The sequence below is a fragment of the Canis lupus genome, chromosome 20 (assembly GCF_048164855.1).
Source record: "Canis lupus baileyi chromosome 20, mCanLup2.hap1, whole genome shotgun sequence".
Lineage (NCBI taxonomy): Eukaryota > Metazoa > Chordata > Mammalia > Carnivora > Canidae > Canis > Canis lupus.
In genome coordinates this window covers 28288138-28312441 of record NC_132857.1, presented here as the reverse complement: position 1 = coordinate 28312441, position 24304 = coordinate 28288138, and the positions used below count along the sequence as shown (strand labels likewise).

Sequence of the window (24304 nt, the reverse complement as noted above, 5' to 3'; positions counted from 1 at the left end):
GTGGGCTGCACCCAAGGCCACGGTCAGGACCAGGCAGTGTTGGCCTTCAGAGCAGAAGGCACTAACCATCTGCTCCCTTCCCCAGACATACACAGGCTCCATTCTGATGGCCGTGAACCCCTTCCAAGTGTTGCCCCTCTACACCCTGGAGCAGGTACAGCTGTACTACAACCGTCACATGGGCGAACTACCACCCCATGTCTTTGCCATCGCCAACAACTGCTACTTCAACATGAAGAGGAACAAGAGGGACCAGTGCTGCATTATCAGGTGGGGCTCAGGCTCCCCATGTTCCTGATGGGGATCAGGTGGGCCAGGCACACTGCCTCTGACTATCTGGTAAAGCAGGGAGCACCTCCTCTCCCTAAACCTCTCCCAACCAGCACACCTACGAGGCCTGTTTGATTTAGGGGTTCCCATTCACCTGCAACCACTCTCCGCAACAGCACACCAGCTCACCTGCACCTGACCCCTACTGCCCCCCCACCCTGACAAGTCCCTCCAAGACTTCCTTCCTGCAGAACCTGCTCTTCCACTGTATCAGCAGAGCCTGGACTGCCTCACCCTTCAGTAAATATTTCCCAAGACGAAGAAGGAAAAATGGGGAGAGCACATTTAGACATGAGACTCACAATACATGCTTGGGGGCTCAGGGGTCAAACAGGTGAGGTCAAACTAAAAATAAAACATCTCTGGGCAAGCCTCAGGTGAGGACAGAGGTAGCAGAAGCTCTAAGAGCCAGCTCTCAGGTTGCTAGGGCCCAGAAGGGACATGTCCTCCAGTCCAGGTCCTGACCCTGCTTCAAAGGTCCTCTGCCTGGTCTGGCCTCCCAGCTTCCTGCACAGGCCCTCCTGGTATGGAGGGAAGTGGGGGAGAGAGGGAAAAGAAGGAGGAGGGGGAATTTGCTTCCAGGGCACATTGCTTAGAGTTATAGTAGAGTCCTTTGTTCATTCATTCATTTGTTCATTCATTCAAGGTTCCATCGTGCTCCAGCGGTATGCCCCGCATTGTACTACTATGGGGAGACAGCAGCAGATGAAAGGGATTAAAATCCCTACATTATAGAGTCTACATTCTAGAAGGGGAGACACACAGGCAATAAATAAGCCAATTTCTTAGGCAGGTAATGAAAGCTTTGAAGAAAGACACTGCAGGGAAAGAGGAAAGACAGTGATGGGGCTGCTGCTCTAGGTGGAGGACAGATGAGGCATGGCCTCTCTGAACAGGGTGTTGGCACAGAGACTAGAATGAAGTCCTATTGCATAGATGATCACATTTACTGTTCTCAGCAACCTTCTGAAGTAGATATTCTTATTCCTGTTTTACTGTTGGTGGCAGGGAGCAGGGGGTAGGGGGGCTTACCACTAGAGAGGCTGAGATCCTTTCCCAGAGACACACAGTTGTTAAAAAGGGAATTTAAACCCAGGACACTGGAAAAGAAGACAGAGAGGTGTCCTGGGGTGACTTCCACTTCTTGGGAAGTGCATGGAATTATGTGCCAAGGAGGGTTGGTGCTCCATCTCCCATCTGGGCTCTGCCTGTGTGCTCCCAATCTGCCCCCCAGTACTGGGAGGACCAGCCTCACCACAAGAGGCCTCTCGAGCAGAGCTGAGCCCCAGGCTGGCCTGGAAGCTGGTGGAGGTTTGTTGATTGGACTGATTTGGCTGGCATTATAATTGTGAACACTTTTAATCAAAACTTTTTTTTTAATTAATACTTTCAGATGAAATAATATTTTTCTAAGATTTGCTTCAAAATAGTACGGGATGGGAAATAAAATTGGCCAGGAGTTGAAGCTGGGAATGGGACTGTGGGAGTTTATAATGCAAACTGTAAGGTGTGAGAATCTCCCAGGGATCTTGTGAAAATGCAGGTTTTGACTGAAAAGAGCTGGGTGGGCCAGGAGTCTGCATTTCTAACCAGGTGACAGGAATTGCTTTTATTAGCAAGACACTATTCAGCCTCCATGTGTAATGTTTGACATTTTCCATAATGAAAAATAATTTACACAAAAGTGACATGCAAGCCTTAATAATAACAGTAATAGTAATCACTACAAACCCGAGTGTGTCCTATATGCCAGACATGAGTATATTTTTAACCTAAACTCCCTAAGAAACTTCAAAAAAACTAGTTTTCATATCTCACCATTATGAAATTAATATATCTTGACTATGAAAATTTTACAAAATTTCAGAAAAAATATTCTCCAAAAAAAATTCCTTTACTTTTGGGGAGTAAAGGCTTTTGCTACCCACTTAGTTAATTATACTGAGTAGGGATTCCTGGGTGGCTCAGCGGTTTGGCGCCTGCCTTTGGCTCAGGGCGCCATCCTGGAGTCCCGGGATCGAGTCCCATATCGGGCTCTCGGCATGGAGCCTGCTCCTCCCTCCTCCTGTGTCTCTGCCTCTCTCTCCCTCTGTATGTATCATAAATAATAAATAAGTAAATAAATCTTTAAAAAAATTATACTGAGTAGTAAGGACATTTGTCATTTTACTGTACCTAATAAGCATTGTCCACATTATTGAAAACTCTGTATAGACTTGATTCTAATGGCTGCATAATATTCTCTGACCAAAGGGACCATAACCAATCTCCCCGCTTTATGTTACTTCTAATTTTCTGCAATTGTTAGTTGTTGTTGTTGTTGTTGTTGTTGTTTTAATAATCTCTATACCCAATGTGGGCTTAAACCTACAGCCTTGAGTTACATGCTCCACCGACTGAGACACCCAGGTGCCCCTGACTTTCTGCAATTGTAGTGATAGATTTAAAATGTTTTAATGACCAGAAAGCTTTGTGGAGAAAGCTTTTTCTGATTCTGGGATTATTTTCTTAGGCTAAAGTTAGGATAATTCTGAAGGTTTTTGCTACCTGTGCCACATTGTCTTTCTAAAGGACCAATACAGTTTCCCCTCTGCGGACAATATAAACTCAGTGCTCACAGAAAGGATGTTGAATGTCCAGTCCTGTTCACTCATCTGTAGTTACTGAGCACTGGGCCCATGTCACTAAAATGAACCAGACACACAACGCCTCAGGGGCTTGCATCAAGGCAGGGCAGAAAAGATGAATCACACCAATAACTAACACAAAGTAGATAGCTGAGACCCACAGTGAAAATGTGGTGGAATGTGTGCCCAGGGAAGGGAAGTTTCTGTTCAGACCAGAAAGCAGGCCTGTGGTGGGTTTGCCGAACAGTTGAGGGTATTGAAGAAATGGCCGTTTTATTGACTGATGTCCTGCATGCTCTCTTTGCAGTGGTGAGTCTGGGGCAGGGAAGACAGAGACCACGAAGCTCATCCTGCAGTTCCTGGCCACCGTCAGTGGCCAACATTCCTGGATTGAGCAGCAGGTCTTGGAGGCCAACCCCATCCTGGAAGGTCAGTGTTCACCCTCCACTGGCCAGCCCTCCTCCACAGGCCCTGCAGGCTGGAACCTTCCTGCCAGGAGGTGCCCATGGGGAAGGACAGGATTGTAGCCTGTCAGGACAGGAAAACGAGCATGGGGTGGATGGTAGTGTGGGGGTTCTTGGGAGACACAAAGGGGAAAAAAGTAATGAGCTTACAGGCTTTCATTAAGTGTGTTTTCCACAGGATCATCAAAACAAGTATTCCTTTTAAATAAGGGCCCTGAGATGAAATTGGTTTGGGAAATGTTGAATGTGTCAGTTTGGGTCACCAGGGAAGCAGTGGCTAAGCTGGTGTTAAGACCGCAAGAGAGTGGGGGTGTCTGGGTGGCTCAGTGCATTAAGCATTTGCCTCTGGCTCAGGTCATGATCCCAGGGTCTTGGGATTGAGTCCGGATCTAGCCCTGGGTCTGGCTGCCTGCTCAGCAGGGAGCCTGCTTCTCCCCCTCCCTCTGCTTCTCTCCCTGCTTGTTCTCTCTCTCTCTCTCTCTCTCTCTCTCTCAATTTCTTTCAAATAAATCAATAAAATCTTTAAAAAATATAGAAAGAGAGAGAGAGTTCTACTGAGGGGTGATCCCTGAGCAAGATGAAGGGGGAGGTAGCAGGAAAAGACAGGAAAAGCATCAGGGATGCTTGACAGGGATACCTGTAGGACACTCAGGAAAGGGAAGAATGGAATAGGGCAGGATGAGATTCAAGCTACGTGCAAATTTGCCAGGTCTTGGCCATTCCAAGGGGGAGTTCAGAGCAAAGTGCCCATTCGAGGAAGCCTGCATTGGGCACAATGCCAGGCCTTAGAGCCCCCTTGCTCAGTCTCTGCTAGGGGCAGCCCAGAAATGTGTGACTTGGACCCCAGTGACCAGCCACAGTCAGCACGTTTTCTCTGTTTCTTTATAACAGAGTAAAAGTTCACCTTTGTCTATGTCCAGTGTGCGTTTTGACAAACTCATGTAGTCATAGAATGCCCATCATAGTCATGATATGGAATGTTCCTGTCACCCCAAAACTTCCCTCATGCCTCTTTATAGTCAACTCTCTTCCCAGCCTCAACGTGTGGCAACCACTGATTTGTCTTTTTCTCCCCCATACAGCTGACCCTTGAACTACACAGTTCAGCTACAGTTCAAAACTACAGTTGACCCTTGAACAATGAGTGTGAATTGTGCAGGTCCACTTACATGCAGATTTTTTCCAATAAATACAGTACAGTACTAAAAATATATTTTCTCTTCCTTGTGATTTTATCAATAATATTTTCTTTTCTCCAGCTTACTTTATTGTGAGAATACAGTACATAATACATATAACATGAAAATGTGTTAATTCACTATGTTATCAATAAGGCTTCCATTCAATAGCAGGCCATCAGTAGTAAAGTTTGGGGGAGTCAAAAGTTATATGCGAATTTTCAACTGCACGAGGAGTTAGCACTCCTAACTCTCACATTGTTCAAGGGTCACCTATAGTTTTATCTTTTCCAGAAGGTTATATGAATGAAATCATATGGTTTGTCGTCTTTTGAGTCTGGCTACTTTTGTTAGCTTAATGGATCTGGGATTTTTCATGTTGTCTGTATCAATAATTTGTTTCTTTTATGAATATAGCAGTGTCACAGTTTGTCAATTTGCCAGCTGAAGAACGCCAGGGCTGTTTATAGTTTTTAGTGATTATGAACAAAGCTTTACAGACAGTTGCACACAGATTTTGGTATGAACATGTGTTTTTCTCCTGAATAGGCAAGTAGGAGTGAAATTGTTGGGTCACATGGTGAGCCATTTACCTTTGTCAGCAACTGCCAAAATGTTTCGCAAATGGCTGTACCATTTTGCATTTCCATCAGCAAAATACAAGAGTCCTAGTTGTTTTACATCCTCGTCAGCATTTGGTACTGGCTGGGTGGCTGTTTGCTACTCCAATAGGCATGGAGTGGTGTCTCATAGTTTTAATTCAAATTTCCTTACTGGATGATGAGGTGGAGCACCTTTTCATGGGCTTATTTCCTATCTGCACATCTTCTCTGTATCTATTCAAAACTTTTGCCAATTTTTAAATTGAGTTTTTTCCTCATTAATGAATTATGAGTTCTTTATATATTCTGGAGACAAGCCCCTTAGAAGATACATGTTTTGCAAATATTTTGCCCCCATCTTTATTTTGGCCCTTCTTTTTCTAACAGTGTCTTCCACAGGCCAGAAGTTTTTGATTTTCATAAAATTCAGTTTATCTTTGTTTCTCTTATGATCATGCTTTTGCTGTTGTATTTAATAATCTTTGGGGCATCTGGGTGGCTCAGTCGGTTAAGCATCTGACTCTTGATTTTGGTTCAGGTCATGATCTCAGGGTCGTGAGATTGAGCCCCATGTCCAACTCCACGCTAAATTTTCTCTCTCTCTCTCTCTCTCTCTCCTTCTGCCCCACCCTCCTCCCTAAGGAAAAAAAAGAAAAGAAAGAAATCTTTGCCTAAGGGAGATTTTCTTTTATGTTTTCTTCTAGATGTGATACAGTTTTAGCTTTTACATTTAGGCCCATGATCTATTTTGTGTTAATTTTTTCTATGGTGCAAGGTATGAATCGAGTTTCTGCTCTTTTCTTACTTTTTTTTTCTTTTTCTTCTTTTCTTTCATAAGGATACCCAATAATTTCAGCCCCATTTGTCAAAAAGACCATTCTTTCTGCATTGAGTGGCCTTTGTACCTTTGTCTATAATCAGTTGATCATACACGTGTGGGTCTGTTTCTGAGTTCTCTATTCTGCTCTATTGATCTCTCTGACTACCCTTCTGCCAGTGCCACACTGTCTTGATGTCTGTAGCTTAGTTCCATATCTTGTCAGTTTTGCAATCAGGTAGCACACGACCTCCAATTTTGTTCTTCTTTTTCAAACTTGGCCATTGTAGGTGCTTTACCTTTCCATACACACTTTAGAATCAGCTTATCAATTTCTACCAAAAAGAGCCTACATCAGGTTCTTTCTTACTTTCTTTCTTTTTCTTTCTTTCTTTCTTTCTTTCTTTCTTTCTTTCTTTCTTTCTTTCTTTCTTCTTTCTTTCTTTCTTTCATTTTATTTATTCATGAGAGATACACAGAGAGAGAGGCAGAGACATAGGCAGAGGGAGAAGCAGGCACCCTGCGGAAAGCCTGATGCGGGACTCAATCCCGGGACCCCAGGACCATGACCTGAGCCAAAGGCAGGCAGTCAACTACCAAGGCACCCAGGAGCCCCAGGTTCTTTCTTGAAGAGAGATCTGCCACTGGGCCAAACAACATGTAGTCAGTTTCCTGAGCATAGCTAGCCCGTTTTGGAGACTCTGCTCTTTGTGGGGATTTCTCAAGCGGGAGACCAAAGAACCCTCTTCCTTCTCATGGGACTAGTGCTGTATAGTGGTATTTTCAGCCTGCATCCCAACCTACCAATGGGTCATGAAATTAGTCTTTTAGGACAAATTAAACTAAATAAATAGAAAATGCCACTCTTGGTTAGAACCAGTACTGAATATTTTCTTTTAATTATGTGTACAGGTAGGGATGTGTATGCAGGAAGACACAATGCAAAGTGTTTTTCTTATGGTGGGTCACATTAGAGAGGCTTGCAGAAAGAGCTCTTGCAGAAAGAGCTCTATAAAATGCACTTTGGATCATGTTGCAATCCAAATGCCTTCAGTCTGACCTCCTCCTCTGATCCTGGTCCCTGCCAGCTGTTACTACTCCCCCTGCAAGCTTGCCCTCTCAAACCCAGCCCCTGCTTCAGCCTGACCAATCTTTGTAAAACACAAATCTGTTCCCATACTCCCCAGAAGCTTTTGTGCCTCCCCCATTTTCCACAGACTAATTCCAAGCTTCTTAGCCTGGCACTCAAGTCTTTATGCTACTAATTAGTTCCATCTATCTTCAACTGCTTTCCTCCTGTGGTTTATGCTCCAACCAAACTTCTCACTCTGCAAACATACCTCATGCCTCCTGACATTTGTGCCTTTACTTGCACTTTGCCTTCCTCTCAGCATACTCTCAGCTGCCACCACTTTCCAGTGTAGTGCTACCCATCCTTCAGCTCTAGGCTCAGCCACCTCCTCTTAGAAGCCTTTCCAATGATGCCACTAAAAGTAAATTTTCTCCTCTCTGCTCCCATCGTGGGCATCACCCTCTGCCTTCAGCCTTCGGAAATGCCAAGACAGTCAGAAATGATAACTCAAGCCGCTTTGGGAAATATATCGACATCCACTTCAACCCCAATGGGGTGATTGAGGGCGCACGCATCGAGCAATTTCTCCTGGAGAAGTCCCGGGTCTGCCGGCAGGTGAGGCCTCCCCTCTGCTGCATTGGTCCTGGGGAAATGTCCACCCACTCCAGGACCAGGAGCCAAGGAATGAGGAGGCTTCCAAGACAGGCTCCTTTCCAGCACTCTCAGACCTCCCCAGGAACCTCTCCAAACCTTCATGGGTCTTAGTTGGTTGCCACTGAACCCTGGCCGTACCCTGAGATGGGCCATGGACCCCTCAAATTGAATAATGATGGTCTTTTCCCAGTATTCAAGAAGAAGAAATGCTGAGATTTTCCGTTTTGATTTTTCTATCCATATCATGTTGCACATTCTTTGGTGCTTATGTCCACCTCTACCAGAATTAATTCTAATGCCAGGCCAGTCACCAGCTAAGGAACTGGATCCTGGCATCCCCCCCCCACCCCCACCCCTTGCAACATTAGGCAAGATGCCTTCAGGGCTGGGAGGAGCAGTGGAGATGCAGGGAAGCGCCCAGGGAGCTGTGTGTTTGCTGGGCTTGGTGGGTGGACTTTAGCACGGGGCTGTGGGCCTGAGCTGGCCTTGGAGGCCCATAATGAGGCCATCGACAGAGCCGAACGACCCTTGGTCGATGCCAGAGCCACATCTGGTTGCCAGACCTTGGGACAGAAGCTGGGACGGGGCTGGACAGGGGCAGCAGTCCTGAAGCCCCACAGCCTCAGGGGGATGTTTGCCAGGCTCTCTGGAACACCTGCCCCTCCAGGCTCCCGAGGAGCGGAACTACCACATCTTCTACGGCATGCTCCTGGGGATGACCGCGGAGGAGAAGAAGCTGCTGAGCCTGGGGACGCCCTCCGAGTACCACTACCTGACCACGGTGAGGCCCGCCCCGCCCGCGCTGCTCGCCGCGTCTCCCTCCCGCCCTCCTCCCTCCGGTCGTCCTCTCGGCCCCGCCCCGCCCTCCCCGCCTGCCTCCCCCTCCCCCCACCCCTCCCCCACCAGGTGTCTCTCAAGAGCAAAAGGAGAAAGAAGAGGAAAGCGAGTACCTGCTCCACCTGTGGTTTACCGCCCAGAAAGCCCTGGGGGCGGGGATGGAGGGTTTCCCTTTTCCATCAGCCAATCCACCCTTCTGCTTTACCCTCGTCCGTCCGCTGCCTTATTTTCTGCTGAAGGGATATCCTTCCCCACAAACCTCAGCCTCCTCCGGTTCCAGCAAACAAAGGCTCCGGCAGGTGATGGAGGGTCGTACCCATGCTTCTTCTTCCTCGATTTCATTCCAATCGCCCATCCCTGTTAGGTGCCCCTAGAGCTCGCACCCCCACGCCTGGAACAGTGCGACGGGAGAGGCCTTCCAGCTCCAGGGTGTTGAAAAGGGGGTAGAGGAGTTCCACCTCTTGAATCTCTCCTGCCCAACCCCTCCTATGTTCACTGCCTGAAGCCCTCCTCATTTCCTGCCTGGATCTTGGTGATCCTTTCCTTCCACATCCTCCCTGTCACTGGACTCCATTCCTAATTTACAATCCATCCTGCAGACCTTCCACACTACAAGTCTGACAGATGACAGCTCAGACCCCCATTCTGTAGGGGCTCCCTGTGGCTCCTGGTTTTCAAGCGCCTCCAGCTCCCATCATCCCTCCACACCTCCCTTTGACTGTGACCCCAGCTTCCTTGCAAGCTAGTCTCTACCTCACAGCCGGGCTCCCCCTGTTCACTGCCTAGACCACTGTTCACTGCTGCTATGAAGAACAGCACGGAGAGCCAGCTCCGGTTGCACCTCCAGGGAGCTTTCCCTCACTTTCCAATAGAGCTGGTCCTGGCCCCCTTTGGTCTCAGCACCAGTTAAGAGTGTATGACACCACCATTTGCTTTCTGCCTCCCTTCTTGGATGCGCAGCACCCCAGGCAGGACCAGGTCTCTCCATTTATGGAATTCCCAGCAAGTAGCACAGGGTCTGGCACATGCGGAGCCTTGGAACGTGTTTGTTAAAGGAATAAACTCACAGGATTCCCCAGAGAGGATAAGGCAGGCATTACTGTGGATGAGTGACAAATAGAGGCTCAGAGAAACGGAATGATTTGGCTAAAGCTACACAGCTTCCAAGTGCCAGTGCTTGCTGCAAAGTCCAAGCTTGCTATGTCTGTCATCATGATTCCACCTCTGGGAAGCACTTGTGTGTATTTTCTGAGCTGGGGTCTCCAGATGGCCTCTCAGAGTCCACCTAGAGCCTATGAAGTGCCACTTATTATTAGGGACCCTTGTCTGAGTCCCTGACACATCTCTATCTTGCTAGCCCTATGATGGAGGAGGTGGGGTGTAGGGTGACCGCCAGAATGTTGAAGTGCCTGATCCTGCAGGGAAACTGCACATCCTGTGAGGGCCTCAATGATGCCAAGGACTATGCCCATGTTCGCTCTGCCATGAAGATCCTCATGTTCTCCGACTCTGAGAACTGGGACCTCAGCAAGCTGCTGGCAGCCATTCTCCACCTGGGCAATGTGGAGTTTATGGGTAATGCTGTTCCCACCCAAACTGCCCTCCCTGGGGAGGAAGAGTAGGGGGGCCTGGGGCAGGAGGAGGAAGAATCTCTGGGAGTTCTCACCTCAAGAGCTTGCCAAGGTCACATGGTCTAGCCCTGTCCTGGGAAAATGCATTGAAAATTATCGCTATGATTTTGGAGATCTCGTGGGGTTAGAGGGAAGACGTCAAAGCTTAAGGCTCTCTAAAGATGAAAACTCTGATCATCGCCCAGCTTAGCTGGGACCCCCTTAGGGTAAGGGTGAACCAGACTAAACAAAGCCATGCATGAACTTGCAAACCCGTTTGTAAGCATCCAGGTGGCCTGGGCATTAGGGTGTCCTGACCTATTAGTGCCTCTAAGCATCTGATGGAAATTCCTCTCTGGAGGAAAATAACATCAATCTAGATTCCAAATTATTCCTTCAGACAGTTTTTCCAACACAACATCTGACATGCAGCCAAAGGTAAGTAGGAATGAGGAAACAAGACATCATGAGCAAGAAGCAGCAGAAATAATAGACAATAGAAATAGGGCCACAGAGATTTCAGATGTTGGGATTATTAGACACAAATCATAAAGCAGCTATGCGTGGCTATGTTCAAGAAAAGAAAAAGCCACACTTGTAAATTTAGACAGGAAACTGGAAATGGAAAATGTGACATTATAGATTTTAAAAGGAGCCACAAAGAAATTCTAAAATTAAAAAAGTAATAATAAAAACCAAAATGAAGACATCAATAAATGGTTTTAACAGCCAGTTTTATGCACACGAAGAGGGAATGTGTTAGTGAAAGAAAAGTCAGAACACAGCATAGAAAAATTAGAGAGGGAGACAAATCATGAGAGACTCCTAACTCTGGGAAATGAACAAAGGGTTGCAGCAGGGGAGGTGGGGTAGCAGAAGGACGGGCACTGAGGAGGGCACCTGATGGGATGAGTGCTGGGGGTTATACTATATATTGGCAAATCAAACTTCAATAAAAAGAAATGCAAAAAAGGAACACAACACAGAGAGATAGAGGGCAGCAAAACATAGAGAGTAGGAGGTGTGGAGGACAAGTGAGAAGCTGTAGCATACCTTTACCTGACGTACTAAAGGAAAAGAGAAAGAGTGGGGCAGAGGCAATATTGGAAGGAGCTCCGGCTGGTTCTCTAGTTCATGAAGGATTCCAATTCACAGAGCAGTGAGGAAGGACAGACTTTACAGTAAACTATTCATGAACTCGGACCCCTCTGTCACGCTGTGTAAGGAAATCTACTCCAGGCGAGTTGTTGTCACTGTGCCCATGTGATCTGTCACCTGAACCGGGCACTTCGCTGGTGACTGGTGGGTGCTGACATGCAGGATGAGGGCATTGGGAAGTGAAAGAGTACTGCAAATGTGATGCTGAGGAGGTGAAACCAGGCACCAAAGAATGCAGAGCTTGTAGATCAGGCATTCAGTTAGATCACACTTAGCACGAAGTCTAAAAACAGATGAAATTAAATGCTGTTAAGGGATTAATATTTAGATAGTAAAAGGATGATGCTGGGGAGGAGTGGAGAGGAACCCAGTCTTAGCAGGAAAGGAGCATAAGGGCTTCAGGCGTTCACCAGGCTCTGTACCTTGGCTGTAGTAGTGGCTACATGATGTTAACTTAATCATTATTTACTATAACGCCCCTTTGGCTTCTATATACTTTTTTATCTGTAGGCTTTATTTTGTATCTGTATTTTGCACTAGGGCTGGGCATGGCTCACAATTGTGCTCTGTTAATGTCCACTTATGTGACTGAAAGAACAAGTAGCCACTTCCATGTACAGTGGAGAGCAGTGAAGGGGATCGATGGCTCATCTTCTTCCTTAGTAGACCCCACCCTGCCCACAGCAGCACCAGGCTTCTCCCTCCACATGAGCCCTCACTTCTTCAAACTTTCCTTTGATGTGGGGCCATGATGTCGCTAAACAGAGAGGGGGAGGCAGTCTGTTACATTCCTTCCCAGCTAAGGGGCTGCTCATCACCAGGGACATTGTCTCCTGGAGGTGGTGCCTCACGCCTCAGGACAATGGCCTCTAATAGGTGGATCTGTGGCTGCCTCTGGCTTGGGCCCTACTGGGGCTCCTCGCCACTTGGGCTTACTGCTTCTATCCACAGCTGCAGTCTTCGAGAACCTGGATTCCTCCGACGTGATGGAGACGCCTGCCTTTCCCACCGTGCTGAAGTTACTGGAGGTAGCTGGCCATTGTGTCTACCAGCTTCCACCTCTGTGAGAGGCCCCAAGGGCCTGGGGTCACAGCCCCCAGACCCCAATTGCCATCAACCCTTCCCAGGATCCCACTCCTGCCCCCATCCCCTCTCCCAGGCTCTCAGCTCAACCTCCACACCCATCGGGGCACTGCAGTCCCTGGGGTGGGAAGCAGCATGAGCTAATCTTTAACATGAAATGATCGGTTTGGCTTTAACACACGTTTCTTCCCTTTTCTTGTGTCCCCCCTGCTCTTTGGTGGCCTTCACTCAACATCCTCACTCTCCACCCCACCCGGTCCCTCAGCTGTCCCCACACGGCCACATGGCCCAGTGCCCTTCCTCTGGACCCTTCCCTACCTCCCTTCAAGCCCTCTGCCTTCTCCAGAGTTGTGCTATTCTGGAAAGTAGATGTGCTCATACCACGAGCCCTCCAGATTATTACACGACCAAATGGAGCCTTGCCTTGCAGGAAGACAGGCAGGCACTGGGTGGAGAAATATCTTTGCCCTAGGGACATCATAATGTCCTCCACATCACACTCCAGTGATAGTTCTGGTAGGAAGTTGATAGAATCAGAAGCAAACACACAAACAAGCAAAGCAATCACATTTTGCTGGAGTGGCTTCTGTTGGGGCATAGCCAGGTGCCAGTGGCCCAGTGTCAGAGCCCTCCCCACGCACTGTTTGCTCAGGTCTGCTTATGGCACCAGCCCTTTCCCCAGCCTCCAGGAGACCAGCACAGAGCTGGTAAACCAAGCAGCCAGCATGCCCAGGACCTACCCAGCTTATACACCTTCCTGAATATCCTGACACCCCGGTACTTAGACCGATGCTCGACCAGGGCTGGCCCAGGACTCCGACTCCAGCCTCCATCTGGGCCTGGCCCTGTTGGATGGCCCCACAGGCATCTCCCACCCTCAGGTGTTTGGTCACAAGAGAGAACAAGACATGGTATGAGTAGGTCATAGCCATGGAGCCAGGCCCTGCCCCGTTAGCTGTGATGCCAGCTCCCACCGGCCTTTCCAGGTGGAGTACCAGGCACTCCGGGACTGTCTGATCAAGCATTCCATCATCATCCGAGGGGAGTTTGTCACCAGGCCCCTGAACATCACTCAGGCTGCAGACCGGAGGGATGCCTTTGTCAAGGTACAGAGCTATGGGAGAAGGGGTCCGCGTGCCTCTCTGTTGGACATGGCTCCTTCTCCTGCTGGTGGAGAGCAGGAGAGAGCAGAGATAGCGGGGCATGTCCTGACTCTGCCAGTCACCTGCCTGTTGACTGCTTCCTAGCCTCTTTGGGCTTCAGTTTCTTGCCTTTCGAGTAGGGATAATGCCCCTTGGCAGGTCCATGAGAGCCAGCGTGCATGCAGCCTTTGCCGGTGAACTAGAGATAAGGGGCAGCCTGTCTCTTATGTTTCAAAGGCCATGGGCTTTACCTCTTGTCTCCTCAGGGCATCTATGGGCACCTCTTCCTGTGGATTGTCAAGAAGATCAACACTGCAATTTTCACTCCACCTGCCCAGGACCCCAAAAATGTGCGAAGAGCCATTGGCCTCCTGGACATATTTGGCTTTGAAAATTTCCAGAACAATAGGTATGAAGATCTCAGTTCACCTGCTTTCAGAGAATGGGAGATCAGCTTAGGTCCTCTCTAATGGAGCAAGCTAGAGGGTGACCATTCTTCCCGCTTCGAGGGACCCCTCATGCATTCTCACAGATGCCAGAGTCGGCTCTGCAGGCCTAAATCTGTCTGCAGTGAAATGGTGTGCGTACCTCCCCTGACAGCCCCTACACAGCTAGAGAGAGCCACAGAGCAACAAGTTACCCCCAAGAGTCAGGTTGAAGCCCCAACATTTGTCACCTCTCTTGAGCCATCTGCTCTCCTAATGAACTAAAGTGAATTATTACATGAGGCTGGAGTGAAAATGGAAACCAGCAACACTGATTCAACTGCATCTTTAGATGAGCTACCATACAAGGCCACAGGGAAGAGAGGGTTATGTGTGACCATCCCTGACTTTGGAGTTTGGCAAGGGTAAGGCAAGGCAAGACACCCCTGACCCTGTGTCCCAGTGTCCCGGGACCCTAGACTGGAGGCCCAAAAGCCAAAGGCAGGAGGCAGGTCAGACAAGTGATGCCTGGGGGACTGTGATGAAGGCTCGGGAGGGGGCTAGGCAGGGTGCCGAAGACAGTCAGGCACTGGAGCCAAAGGAGGACAAATGGTGGCAGGAGGAGGACAGAGGAGGAGAATGAGGACCTCGAGACAAGCAAGCAGGAGCGCACTGGGATTGCAGCCATCCAGCCAGTTGGGAGGGCAGGGTGAAGGCCTGCTCACTGTGCATGGGGGGATGGGCCGGTCTGACAGAACCAAGCCCCCCCCGTGCAGTGGTAGCTCTAAGGCACGAGAAACCTAAGTGGGATTCAGATCATTGGGTTCTGTCCCCAAGAGCAACAGTTGAGCAGACCAAGCACCTTGGACACCTTGGAGGTAGATGAATAGTTGGTTGCAGGGATCGGTTCATTCATACAGGACCCGTCCTTGAAGGAGCCACAAGCTGGGTTTGCTATAGGGCTGCGGTCACCTCAGTGGCTACAGGTGGCCACTGAGCAATCTCCAGGCAGCGTACTGGGAGTGAAGGACATGGCGGACCTGTCCCCTCACCTCTTGGGTTAATAGATGCTGAACAGCCAGTCTCAGATATGATGAGGATTTGCATGAATGGGCAACCCATCCTGAGCACGAAAGGCCTAAGTGAGAGCCAGGGTCAAACAGAACTAGCTGGGTAATGGGGGGGTGGGGAGAGCACAGAAAGGTGTGATGACTCAGGCACAGGGAAGGAGGCCATAGTGACCCCGGCCACTCCCTGGGAGGTGCAGGAAGGCTTTGTACTGTGTCTCTGGCTGTGGGGATCTGAAAACAGCAGGAAGCCCCAGGAGGATTGAAAGCAGAGGGACAGTGGGACCTTCTTGCCAAAGAGCCCCCCCCCCCCAGCGGCAAGTGGAGATGGGGATGCAGGGAGAGCCAGCAGGAGGTGGCCCCATGTGAATGAGGGGATGCTGGACACAGGCCTCAGCCATGGGAGCGGAGGGCAGTACAAAGGCCAGGGTGCTGTGCTGGAGTGAGTGGGGACCAGACTCTGGCAGCTGACTGGAACTGAGGAGGAGGGAGAGAGAGGTGTCAAACATGACCTTGGTCTGTGACTTGAGCCAGCGGTGATGAGTGGAGGGATGACTTCCCACGGTGGGGTGCCCAGGAGGACGAGCAGCAGGAGGATGGGGCGGGAGTAAGAAGTATGTCTGACTGATGCAGAGGACCCCAGCAGTTGTTACCAGGTCTCCAGAAGCTCATCTCAGCACCAAGACCTCTTGCCCCTGGGTCTGAGACTGCTACAGGACACTTGGTTCCCTAAGGATGGTCCCTTGATGACATTCTTAGTCTGTTTGCCATGGGGTGGAAAAGGTGACAGTGGCAGAGACAGAGAGAAGAGGAAGGCTGTGTGTCAGAGTGTGCACGTAGATGGGGATGTGCATCCGTGGGCATACTTGTGCAGCTGGATGCAAATGGCTGGTGGCCCGCGGTTCCTGCCAACAGCCACAGGGACTAAGCTAACCTTGCTCCACCTCTGGGCGGCGGAATTCCCTCCACAGCTTCGAGCAGCTCTGCATCAACTTTGCCAACGAGCACCTGCAGCAGTTCTTCGTGCAGCATGTGTTCACCATGGAGCAGGAGGAGTACCTCTCAGAGAACATTGCCTGGGACTACATCCACTACAATGACAATCGGCCCACCCTGGATCTGCTGGCCCTTAAGCCCATGAGCATCATCTCCCTCCTGGACGAGGAGAGCCACTTCCCACAGGTACACCCCAGAGCCTGCTGACCCTCGGGTGGAGACCCCCACTCATGGCTCTTTCCCTCAAGATTGGGAAACTCCCCTGGGGTGGCCCATTGGTCCCTGGCCTGCCAAAACCTCTGTCAGGCATTAGCAGACCAGCCCCAGCTTAAGCAGCCTTGTCTCCTCCAAGTCCCACACCAACTGGAAGGCTCACCAACTCCACCCTCACCCCTACTCCCCAGCAGCGTGACTGATCATTTCCTCTAAGAACTCACCCCACCCCAGGAAGGGCTTGCTAGGGCTGCAAGGATGCCAGAGATGGAAATGCCTGCCCGCTCGCCCTCAAAGCACTCTGGCTGTCCTTGGGGAGGTAGACTTTCGAAGTAGTCAGTAAAGGCTCTGAGTCCAGAGAAGGGGGAAGCCAGGGTCAGGGTAGCTGGACAATCGTAGGGAAGGGTGGAGCAGGGAAGTGGCAGTGCAGGTAGGCAGACCCAGTCCCTGCTCCCAGCTCGGTCCTCACTCATTGTGACCAGTCGCCAGCCCTGGGAAGCAGTTTCCCATCTGTAAAAGGGTCCTCACTCACTCTCAGCCCAGTTGCTTTGCCCCCGTGAGGGAGCCCCTGAGCCCTGTGGATGTGCCAGCTGAGCTCCCCATGGCTGGATTCTGGGACGTCAGCCCCTAGGGTGTCTGTGTTCTTCCAGGGGACAGATACAACCATGCTGCAGAAACTGAACAGTGTCCATGCCAACAATAAGGCCTACCTACAGCCCAGGAACATCCATGATGCCAGGTTTGGCATCGCCCACTTTGCAGGCGAGGTGTACTACCAGACAGAAGGTAGGTGCAGCTCTTCTCTACTTCCCCTTCCATCCAAATCTGGATCATTCTAGGAAGGCCATGGGAAGAAGGCTGAGAGGACAAGGTTATTTTGCAACATGAGCAATGGGACAAAGGGAATGGAATGGACCATGCACAGTTTTGTTTTTTTAGCAATAGCTCTATTTAGACATAATTCACATATATATAATTCACCCATCTTAACTGTACATCTCAATGGTCTTTAGTATATTCACAAAGTTGTGTAAGCATTGCCATAAGTCTGGAACATTTTCATCAATACAAAATGAAACCTTCCATTAACCATCAATCTACATTTCCCCGCCCCCAATACTGGGCAACTGTTCATTTCTGTCCCTATGGATTTACTTATTCTGGACGTTTCATACAAATGGAACCATCCAATATGTGGTCTTTGTGACTGGCTTCTTTCACTTAACATAATGTTTTTAAGGTTTGTCCACATCATAGCACATATCAGGACTTCGTTTCTTTATATTGCAGTATGATCACATTCCACTGTGCTAATATAGCACATCTCATTTGTCACTTCATCAATTGAGGGACATTTGGGCTGTTTCCACCTTTGGCTTTTATCAATAATGCTGCCATGAACACTCACATGCAAGTTTTTATATAGACAAATGTTTTCACTTCTCTGATATGTACTGGGTCATATGGTAATTCTACGTTTAGCTTTTTGAGTAACCACCACCCAACTGTTTTCCAAAATGACCGCACCATTTCACATTCCCACCAGCTATGTATGAAGGCTCCTATTTTTCCACATCCTCACCAACACTTGCTATGTGTGTCTTTTTTCTTTTAGCCATTCCAGTGGGTTTGAAGTGGTATCTCAGTGTAAAGTTGGTTTGGGTTCCCCTGATGCCTAATGATGTTGAGCATCTTTTCATGTACTTATTGGTTATTTGTTTATCATCTTTGGAGATATTTCTATCAAACCCTTTGCCCATGTTTTAATTAGTTGTCTTTTTATTGAGTTGTAAGAGTTCTTTATATAATCTGGATAAGTACCTTATCAGATATATGATCTGCAAATGTTTTCTTCTGCTCTCTGGGTCATCTTTTCACTTCTTTTTTTTTAATTTATTTTTTATTGGTGTTATCTTTTCACTTCTTGATAGTGTCTTTTGAAGCACAAAAGTTTTTCATGTTGATACAGTCTAATTATCTATTTTTTCCTTTGTTGCTCATGCTTTCGATGTCATGACTAAGAAACCATTGTCTGACCCAAGATTTACTTACCTCTGTGTTTTCTCCCAGGAGTTTTTTAGTTTTACCTTTTACACTTAGGTCTTTGATTCATTTTGCGTTCATTTTTATATATATACTGACATATGGTCAGTCATGGTTTTGACTGAAGGAATAAAGGCCCGAGGGTCTTTATTTATCTATAGGGTCAACCGATTGATGTGTTTAGAAAAATGAGAAAGGTGGTCAGGATGCAGCTGTGGGCAGGATAGTGGGTCAGGCAGCCACAGCAGCACTCTCTAGCTCATATGGAGAAACAAGGAGGAGCTCTGGCCTGTTTAACCAGAAACTCAAAGTCAGGGATGACCCATACATACTTTTCAGTTGGAGAGACCAGGCAGTAGGAAGGGCTGACATTTTTGCATGGAAGAAGTGAGGTATTGGGAGGTCAGGGGATTATTTCTGCTGTAGAATGAAATAGGACTCCTTCACAGTCCCCACCTGACCCTGGCTCTGGGGCTCTTCGGAAAGGGAGAGACCAGAGCCAGTGTGACCTGCAGGGTCCCAGAATACAGAGAAGACACTGAGTCCATCTCAACCTCCATAGACAATTCAAGGCCAAGTTTTATTTGAAGTGATGTGAAACTTTGTTGCGTATACTAAGATTAAGACAGCTTCTTTGTAGACTTTCTGAATGGAAAATTCTATTAATGTTCACTAAAGCTGAGGCTGCTAGTTTTTCTTTGGGTGCCATCTGTGCTGCTGAGCCCCACCTACTATACCCACTGTGGGGTTGAGCCTGGGGTGTTTCAATGCATCCCTTGAGAAAACCCCGGGTTGCAGAAGCTCTGCCAAAGCCTGGGGAGACACAGAGTGCCACCAAGTGTCTGCCCACTCTCTGCTGCAGAGGACAGCCTCCCTAGCACGTAGCTGGGAGAAGGGTATTTGTGTACAGTGCTTGTGCTCTTGTCTTGTGTACAGTGCTTGCTGGCCTCATGGTGCCTCCCAAGCATCTGGTGCAGTGTCTTCCCCTCACAGGCACTGGGGGCAGATGTGGGGGAAGTTGTCTTCCTACCCCCCTGACTCAATCTCCCTAACCCATACCAGGCTGTGCAGGTATGCACAGAGTGTCCCACTAAAAGGTGGGTGACTGAAAGGGGCAGAGTGGGAGAGGGAATTCAGGGTCGTGTCCTTGCGGGGCATCCCTACAAGTCCCAGGACTGTAGCCCTCACCAGCCTGGCTTTGAGACACCGCTCTTCTTCATCACCTTCTTGGTGATTCTGTGTCCCACCTTAGGGCAAGCCCATTCTTACCCATGCCCGGAGCCATGCCTGTGTTAGCAGCTGGCTAGGGCTGCCATAGCAAAGCTCTGCAGGTGGGAAAAGAGATTCATCTTCTCATGGTTCTGGAGGCCAGGAGTCCAAGATTAAAGCATTAGTCTTTCCGATGTCTCTGGCATCTTCAGCGTTTCTATGAATCTGTGTCCACATCTGTAGAACACCAGTCACACTGGGTTACAGCCACCCAAATAGCTTCATTTTAACTTCATCACCTCTGTAAAGGCCCATCTCCGCATATAGTCATATTCTGACGTACTAGGAGTTAGAACTTCAAAGTATGGATTTTGGGGGGATGCAACTCAGCCCCTAGCACTGCCTCTCCTCAATTTCTGGATTCTCAGTCTTCAGGTTGGAGGGGCTCCTGGCAGAGGGAATGTCCTCAGACTGCCCCTGAACTGAGCAGTAGAGCCCATGAGAAAGGCCACATGGAAGCCAGGGGAGCCCCAAGGAGGGCCTTGGGGAGCCTCCTGGATTAGACAATGCTCAGGCTGGTCTCAAAGAATGAGCAGGAGCTGGCCTGGATGGATAAGCAGCGAAGAGTGTCCCGGAGTAGCTGGTGGGGGTTGGAGTTATAGCAGAGCCGGGGCCTCTGGGGGTGACTTGGCGTGGAGTGCAAGGCCACAGTGGCTCAGGAGATGAGGAGGGAGGAGAGGAGGAAGCCGTGCTCTGGTGGCAAGAGAGCAGAAGAAGGGTTCAGGCAGGGTGACGCAGCAATGTGCTGTTTCAGGATGTCCCAGGTGTCCCGGGGGCCGTGAGCCAGGAAGGGTGGGACAGGAGCAGAGAGGTGGGCTGTGATCAAAGGAATGATTTGGGCAAAAGGAATGGCAGTGGCTTAGACAGGGGGTTGTGGTGGAGATGGTGGGTGCTGGGAGAGTGGCATTGGAGGGTTCAGATGTGAGTGTGATACACTGGTGTTGGGCAGAGATGGGCACAGGCGGGGGTGCAGGGAACTCCGCTGGCTGCACAGGGAGGTTGAGGGAGGGGTGAAGAGGGCAGCTTCTGTGGGGGTTCCTCTGGGCATCCCCACCTCGTTGCCCTCTCCTTCCCCTGGGGGTCAGAAGTGATGGCTGAACTGAGCTGGCGGGCGGGCTCTGCTTCCCCCACAGGCTTCCTGGAGAAGAATCGAGACATGCTGAGCACAGATATCCTCACTCTGGTCTACTCCTCCAAAAACAAGTTCCTGAAGGAGATATTCAAGCTGGAGTCAGCGGGGACCAAGCTGGGCCAAAGCACCATCATCCAGGCTAGCGCAGGGAGCCAGCTCTTCAAGGTGGGCTCCCGTGGGTGGCCCTGCCAGTGCCTCCTGGGTCTCTTGGCCCTCAAGGCCACAAAGGCCAGACAAGCATGCACAGGGATGACCTATCACCTGGGGTCTCCATTGTTCAGTCAGGGCCCAGAAGTGAGTGTAAAACAGGAGTGAGGTGTCGCTGCTGCTGCTGCATGGACAGTAGTAAGGTGACAGGTGCACCTGGATGTGGACAGGCCTGTGCACAGGCCTGCTTCTGAGTGTGTGGTGGTCTAGTGGAGGCACATCTGCTCTTGTTAATATTATGGTCTCTGTGTATATGTTGTATGTGTATGGTATGTGTATTGTGTGGTGTGTGCATGGTGTGTGTGTTTTGTATGGTGTTTGTGGGGAGTAGGTGTGGTGTGTGTGGTGTGAGTGGTATGTGTGGTATGTGTGGTGTGTGGTGTATGTGGTGTGTGTATGGGTATGTATGTGTATGTGGTATGGGATATGTGTGGTATGTGTGTATGGGGGTGTGTTATAGTGTGGATGGTATGTATATGTGTGATGTGGGATGTGTGTGGGGGGGTGTAGTATATGTGGGATGTGTGTGGGATAGTATGTGTGCTGTGTGTATGCATGTGCTATGACGTATGTGATGTGTGTAAGTGGTGTGGGGTGTGGGTGCGTGTGATAATGGTGTATGTATGGTGTGTATGTGTGTTATGGGGTGTGTGGCATGTACCAGGGAGTGTACTATGGTATGGTATGTATAGTATATGTGTGTGATGTATGTGTGTGGTGTGTGCATGGTATGGTATGTGTCTTATGTCGTGTGTGTGTGTGTGTGTGGTACAGGGTGTGCGGTACAGCAGCAGTGGCACTAAGGGCCACTGACCAGGAAGGTGGACAGCAGAGAGCCCCCAGTGCTCCTCAAGGCAGCATAGGATTTCCTGGTGGGATGAGGATGTGCCCACCCACTCTCTGGCACACCTCCACCCCTTAAGAGTGACTGTTCCAGAAAAGCCCTGCAAATTATCTAATTATCTCCCTCCCACCCTGGGCAGGGAGCTGGGGCCTGCTGAGTGGCTATGGAACTTGGGGTATAAGAACTTGGGCTGTAGGCAGGAGAAACTGTGCCCCCTGTGCCCCACTGGCCACGCTGAGGTGCCCTTCACCTTTCCTCATGCCCCGCCTGACCTCTGCAGGAGGCCTCTCCTATAACGTCAAGGCCCAGGGCCCACCGCGTGCAGGGCCATGTACAGAGCAGGCCCTGAGAGGCAACCAAGGAGCCATGAGGCTTTGCGGGAATTGCCCAGGTCTGGAACCAGGGGAGTCAGGCTGGACCCCCTGCATCACTGAGCCAGGCTAAACTCTCTACAGCTGAGGCCAGGGTACAGGCTCGTTCTGGCTCTGTGGGACCCCAAGAGCATGTCCTGGGGATTTCAGGGAGCAGGACGACGGTGAGGGAAATGCACGTGATTTTACAAACCAAGGCAACAGGAAAATGCAGCCCATTGTTACTATAAGGTGCCAATGATGGCATCCTCTTCTCAGAAGTGTTAACACATGTACTGCCAACTGATGGAATTTGGCAATACATACCTTTGCTTGGGTGCATTTAACCTGGGAAGTGTTTGATCAAGGAGCATCACCTAAGATCATCATTGCACAAATTTTGAGACATTTTGCACATAATTTTGAGACATTTTTTTAAAAACTATATACGTATACTACAATGCATACAAAGTGCACTGTAAAACATTTTTTAAAACATACAAAACCGATACAAAAACTAAAAACATAGAAGGGTAGAGGCAAAAAATGAATGTTGTCAGTTCTCACATTCTTTCTCACTCTGGTGTATCATCTTGTACACCCCTCTTGGGAGACCCCACCTCTAGACAGGACACCTTGCCCCATCTTACTCACCAGAACCTATGGTGGGCCAGTGAGTGAGGGGCTGAATGAGTGCAGCCCTGCCTCTCTGTGGGACCTTGGCAGAAACCCTCATCTGGGTCAGCTGTGCCCCAGGCTGAGCTCCCCAGCCCCCCACTTATGCCTCTGCTTCTGCCTGCAGTCTGCAGACTCCAGCAAGCAGCCCTCCACATTGGCAGGCCAGTTCAAGAAGTCCCTGGACCAGCTGATGAAAATCCTGACCAGCTGCCAGCCCTACTTTATCCGCTGCATCAAACCCAATGAGTACAAGAAGCCACTGGTAATGAGGGGAGGCTGGGCGCATGCATGGAGAGGGAGGGGGCATCTACTAGATGATTCTCATGGCATCTAGGGTCACACTACTCCCTTCTGCAGGATCTGGTCAGCATTAGGGCTATCTACCCCCAGATGGGGACACTGAAGTAAGGTGACCAGTCTAGGCCATTCAAAGGTCAGTGACTGGCAGGACTTTGTATAACCCAGACCTCTGTTGTCTCAGGCCTGTCTCAGGCTGTATGCCCTTGGCCAGGTGCTTTGCTTCTTTGAGCTGATTTTCTCTTCTGTAAAGTAAGAATCGTGCCTGCCTGTGGGAGCAGCAAGGACTGTACATGATGTTTTTGGCAAATTTGCATGTGTAAACCCCACTCAATAAGGGGTAACAACCAGTACTAGGATGGAAGAGGCCGGCTAGCTGCTGGTCACCAAGACCTGAGGCCAAGCACTCTTTGAAGGGTGGCTTTATCCGCCTATGCGTGGGGTGGGGTGGGAGCCTGCTGTCCGCCCGGGAGTCCCGGGTCTGTGGGCTTGGGAACCCCACCCAGAGGCTGAAATACAGGATCCCCAAAACTGGAAGATGCCATATAAAAGGAGATAAAATGACAAAAAAATTTTAAAGGGGAAAAATTAATATTACATGAAATTGATTATATTTTTTGAATAGAATAAAATTATATGAAATTGGGACTGGCCCAGGAAATCCTGAATGTATCTTCCTTAGAGGCACGACACCTCTTAGAGAATAACTGTGCTTCCAGAGGCCCTCTGGCCACCTTCCCACCCCAACTTGCAGAGCTGGTACAGGTGGGCAGGGCCTGAGGCTGAAGTTCCTGTTTGTCTAGCACCCCTGGCTGGCACATTTCTCAGAGACAGTGGGTGTCCCGTGGTGGTTGAGAGGCAGGCTGAGGGTCAGGCAGGCTCAGGGTTAAACATGGCTCAGCCACTCAGGAGTGTGGTGCTGAGCCTCCGCCATCTCTCTTTAAACTGGACCTAAGTATCCCATCATGCAGGGCTGTTGGAAAGATGAAATGAAAAACACTGAGCCCACAGGAAATGCTCAATAAGTGGAAGCCAATTAGTTGCCCAGACTAACTGATGGGGGGCCGTGGACCCCATCAGCAGTTGGCTCTGTGGCCTTCAGTGCTTCCGTGTGGGTAACTGCCTGCTGGTGAGCTTGCCAGATTCGAGGGTGTGCCCCTGGTCCCCAGGCTCGGAGGTTGAAGGGAGGTTGTCCAGAAGCTAAGCAGT

The 24304-nt window shown here is 49.6% G+C and overlaps 1 protein-coding gene across 2 annotated transcripts in view; it reads left to right on the top strand.

Moving 5' to 3' along the window:
* Positions 1-24304, top strand: part of MYO7B (myosin VIIB) — an 86040-nt gene that overhangs the window by 21657 nt on the left and 40079 nt on the right. For both annotated transcript variants that reach the window (XM_072788716.1, XM_072788715.1), the window contains exons 5-16: positions 86-270; positions 3265-3386; positions 7563-7705; positions 8412-8525; positions 10003-10156; positions 12301-12377; positions 13419-13538; positions 13841-13983; positions 16038-16248; positions 16926-17061; positions 20721-20884; positions 22923-23060. In XM_072788716.1, the coding sequence (XP_072644817.1) occupies positions 86-270; positions 3265-3386; positions 7563-7705; positions 8412-8525; positions 10003-10156; positions 12301-12377; positions 13419-13538; positions 13841-13983; positions 16038-16248; positions 16926-17061; positions 20721-20884; positions 22923-23060 (1707 nt within the window). The remainder of the gene's footprint in view (positions 1-85; positions 271-3264; positions 3387-7562; positions 7706-8411; positions 8526-10002; positions 10157-12300; positions 12378-13418; positions 13539-13840; positions 13984-16037; positions 16249-16925; positions 17062-20720; positions 20885-22922; positions 23061-24304) is intronic.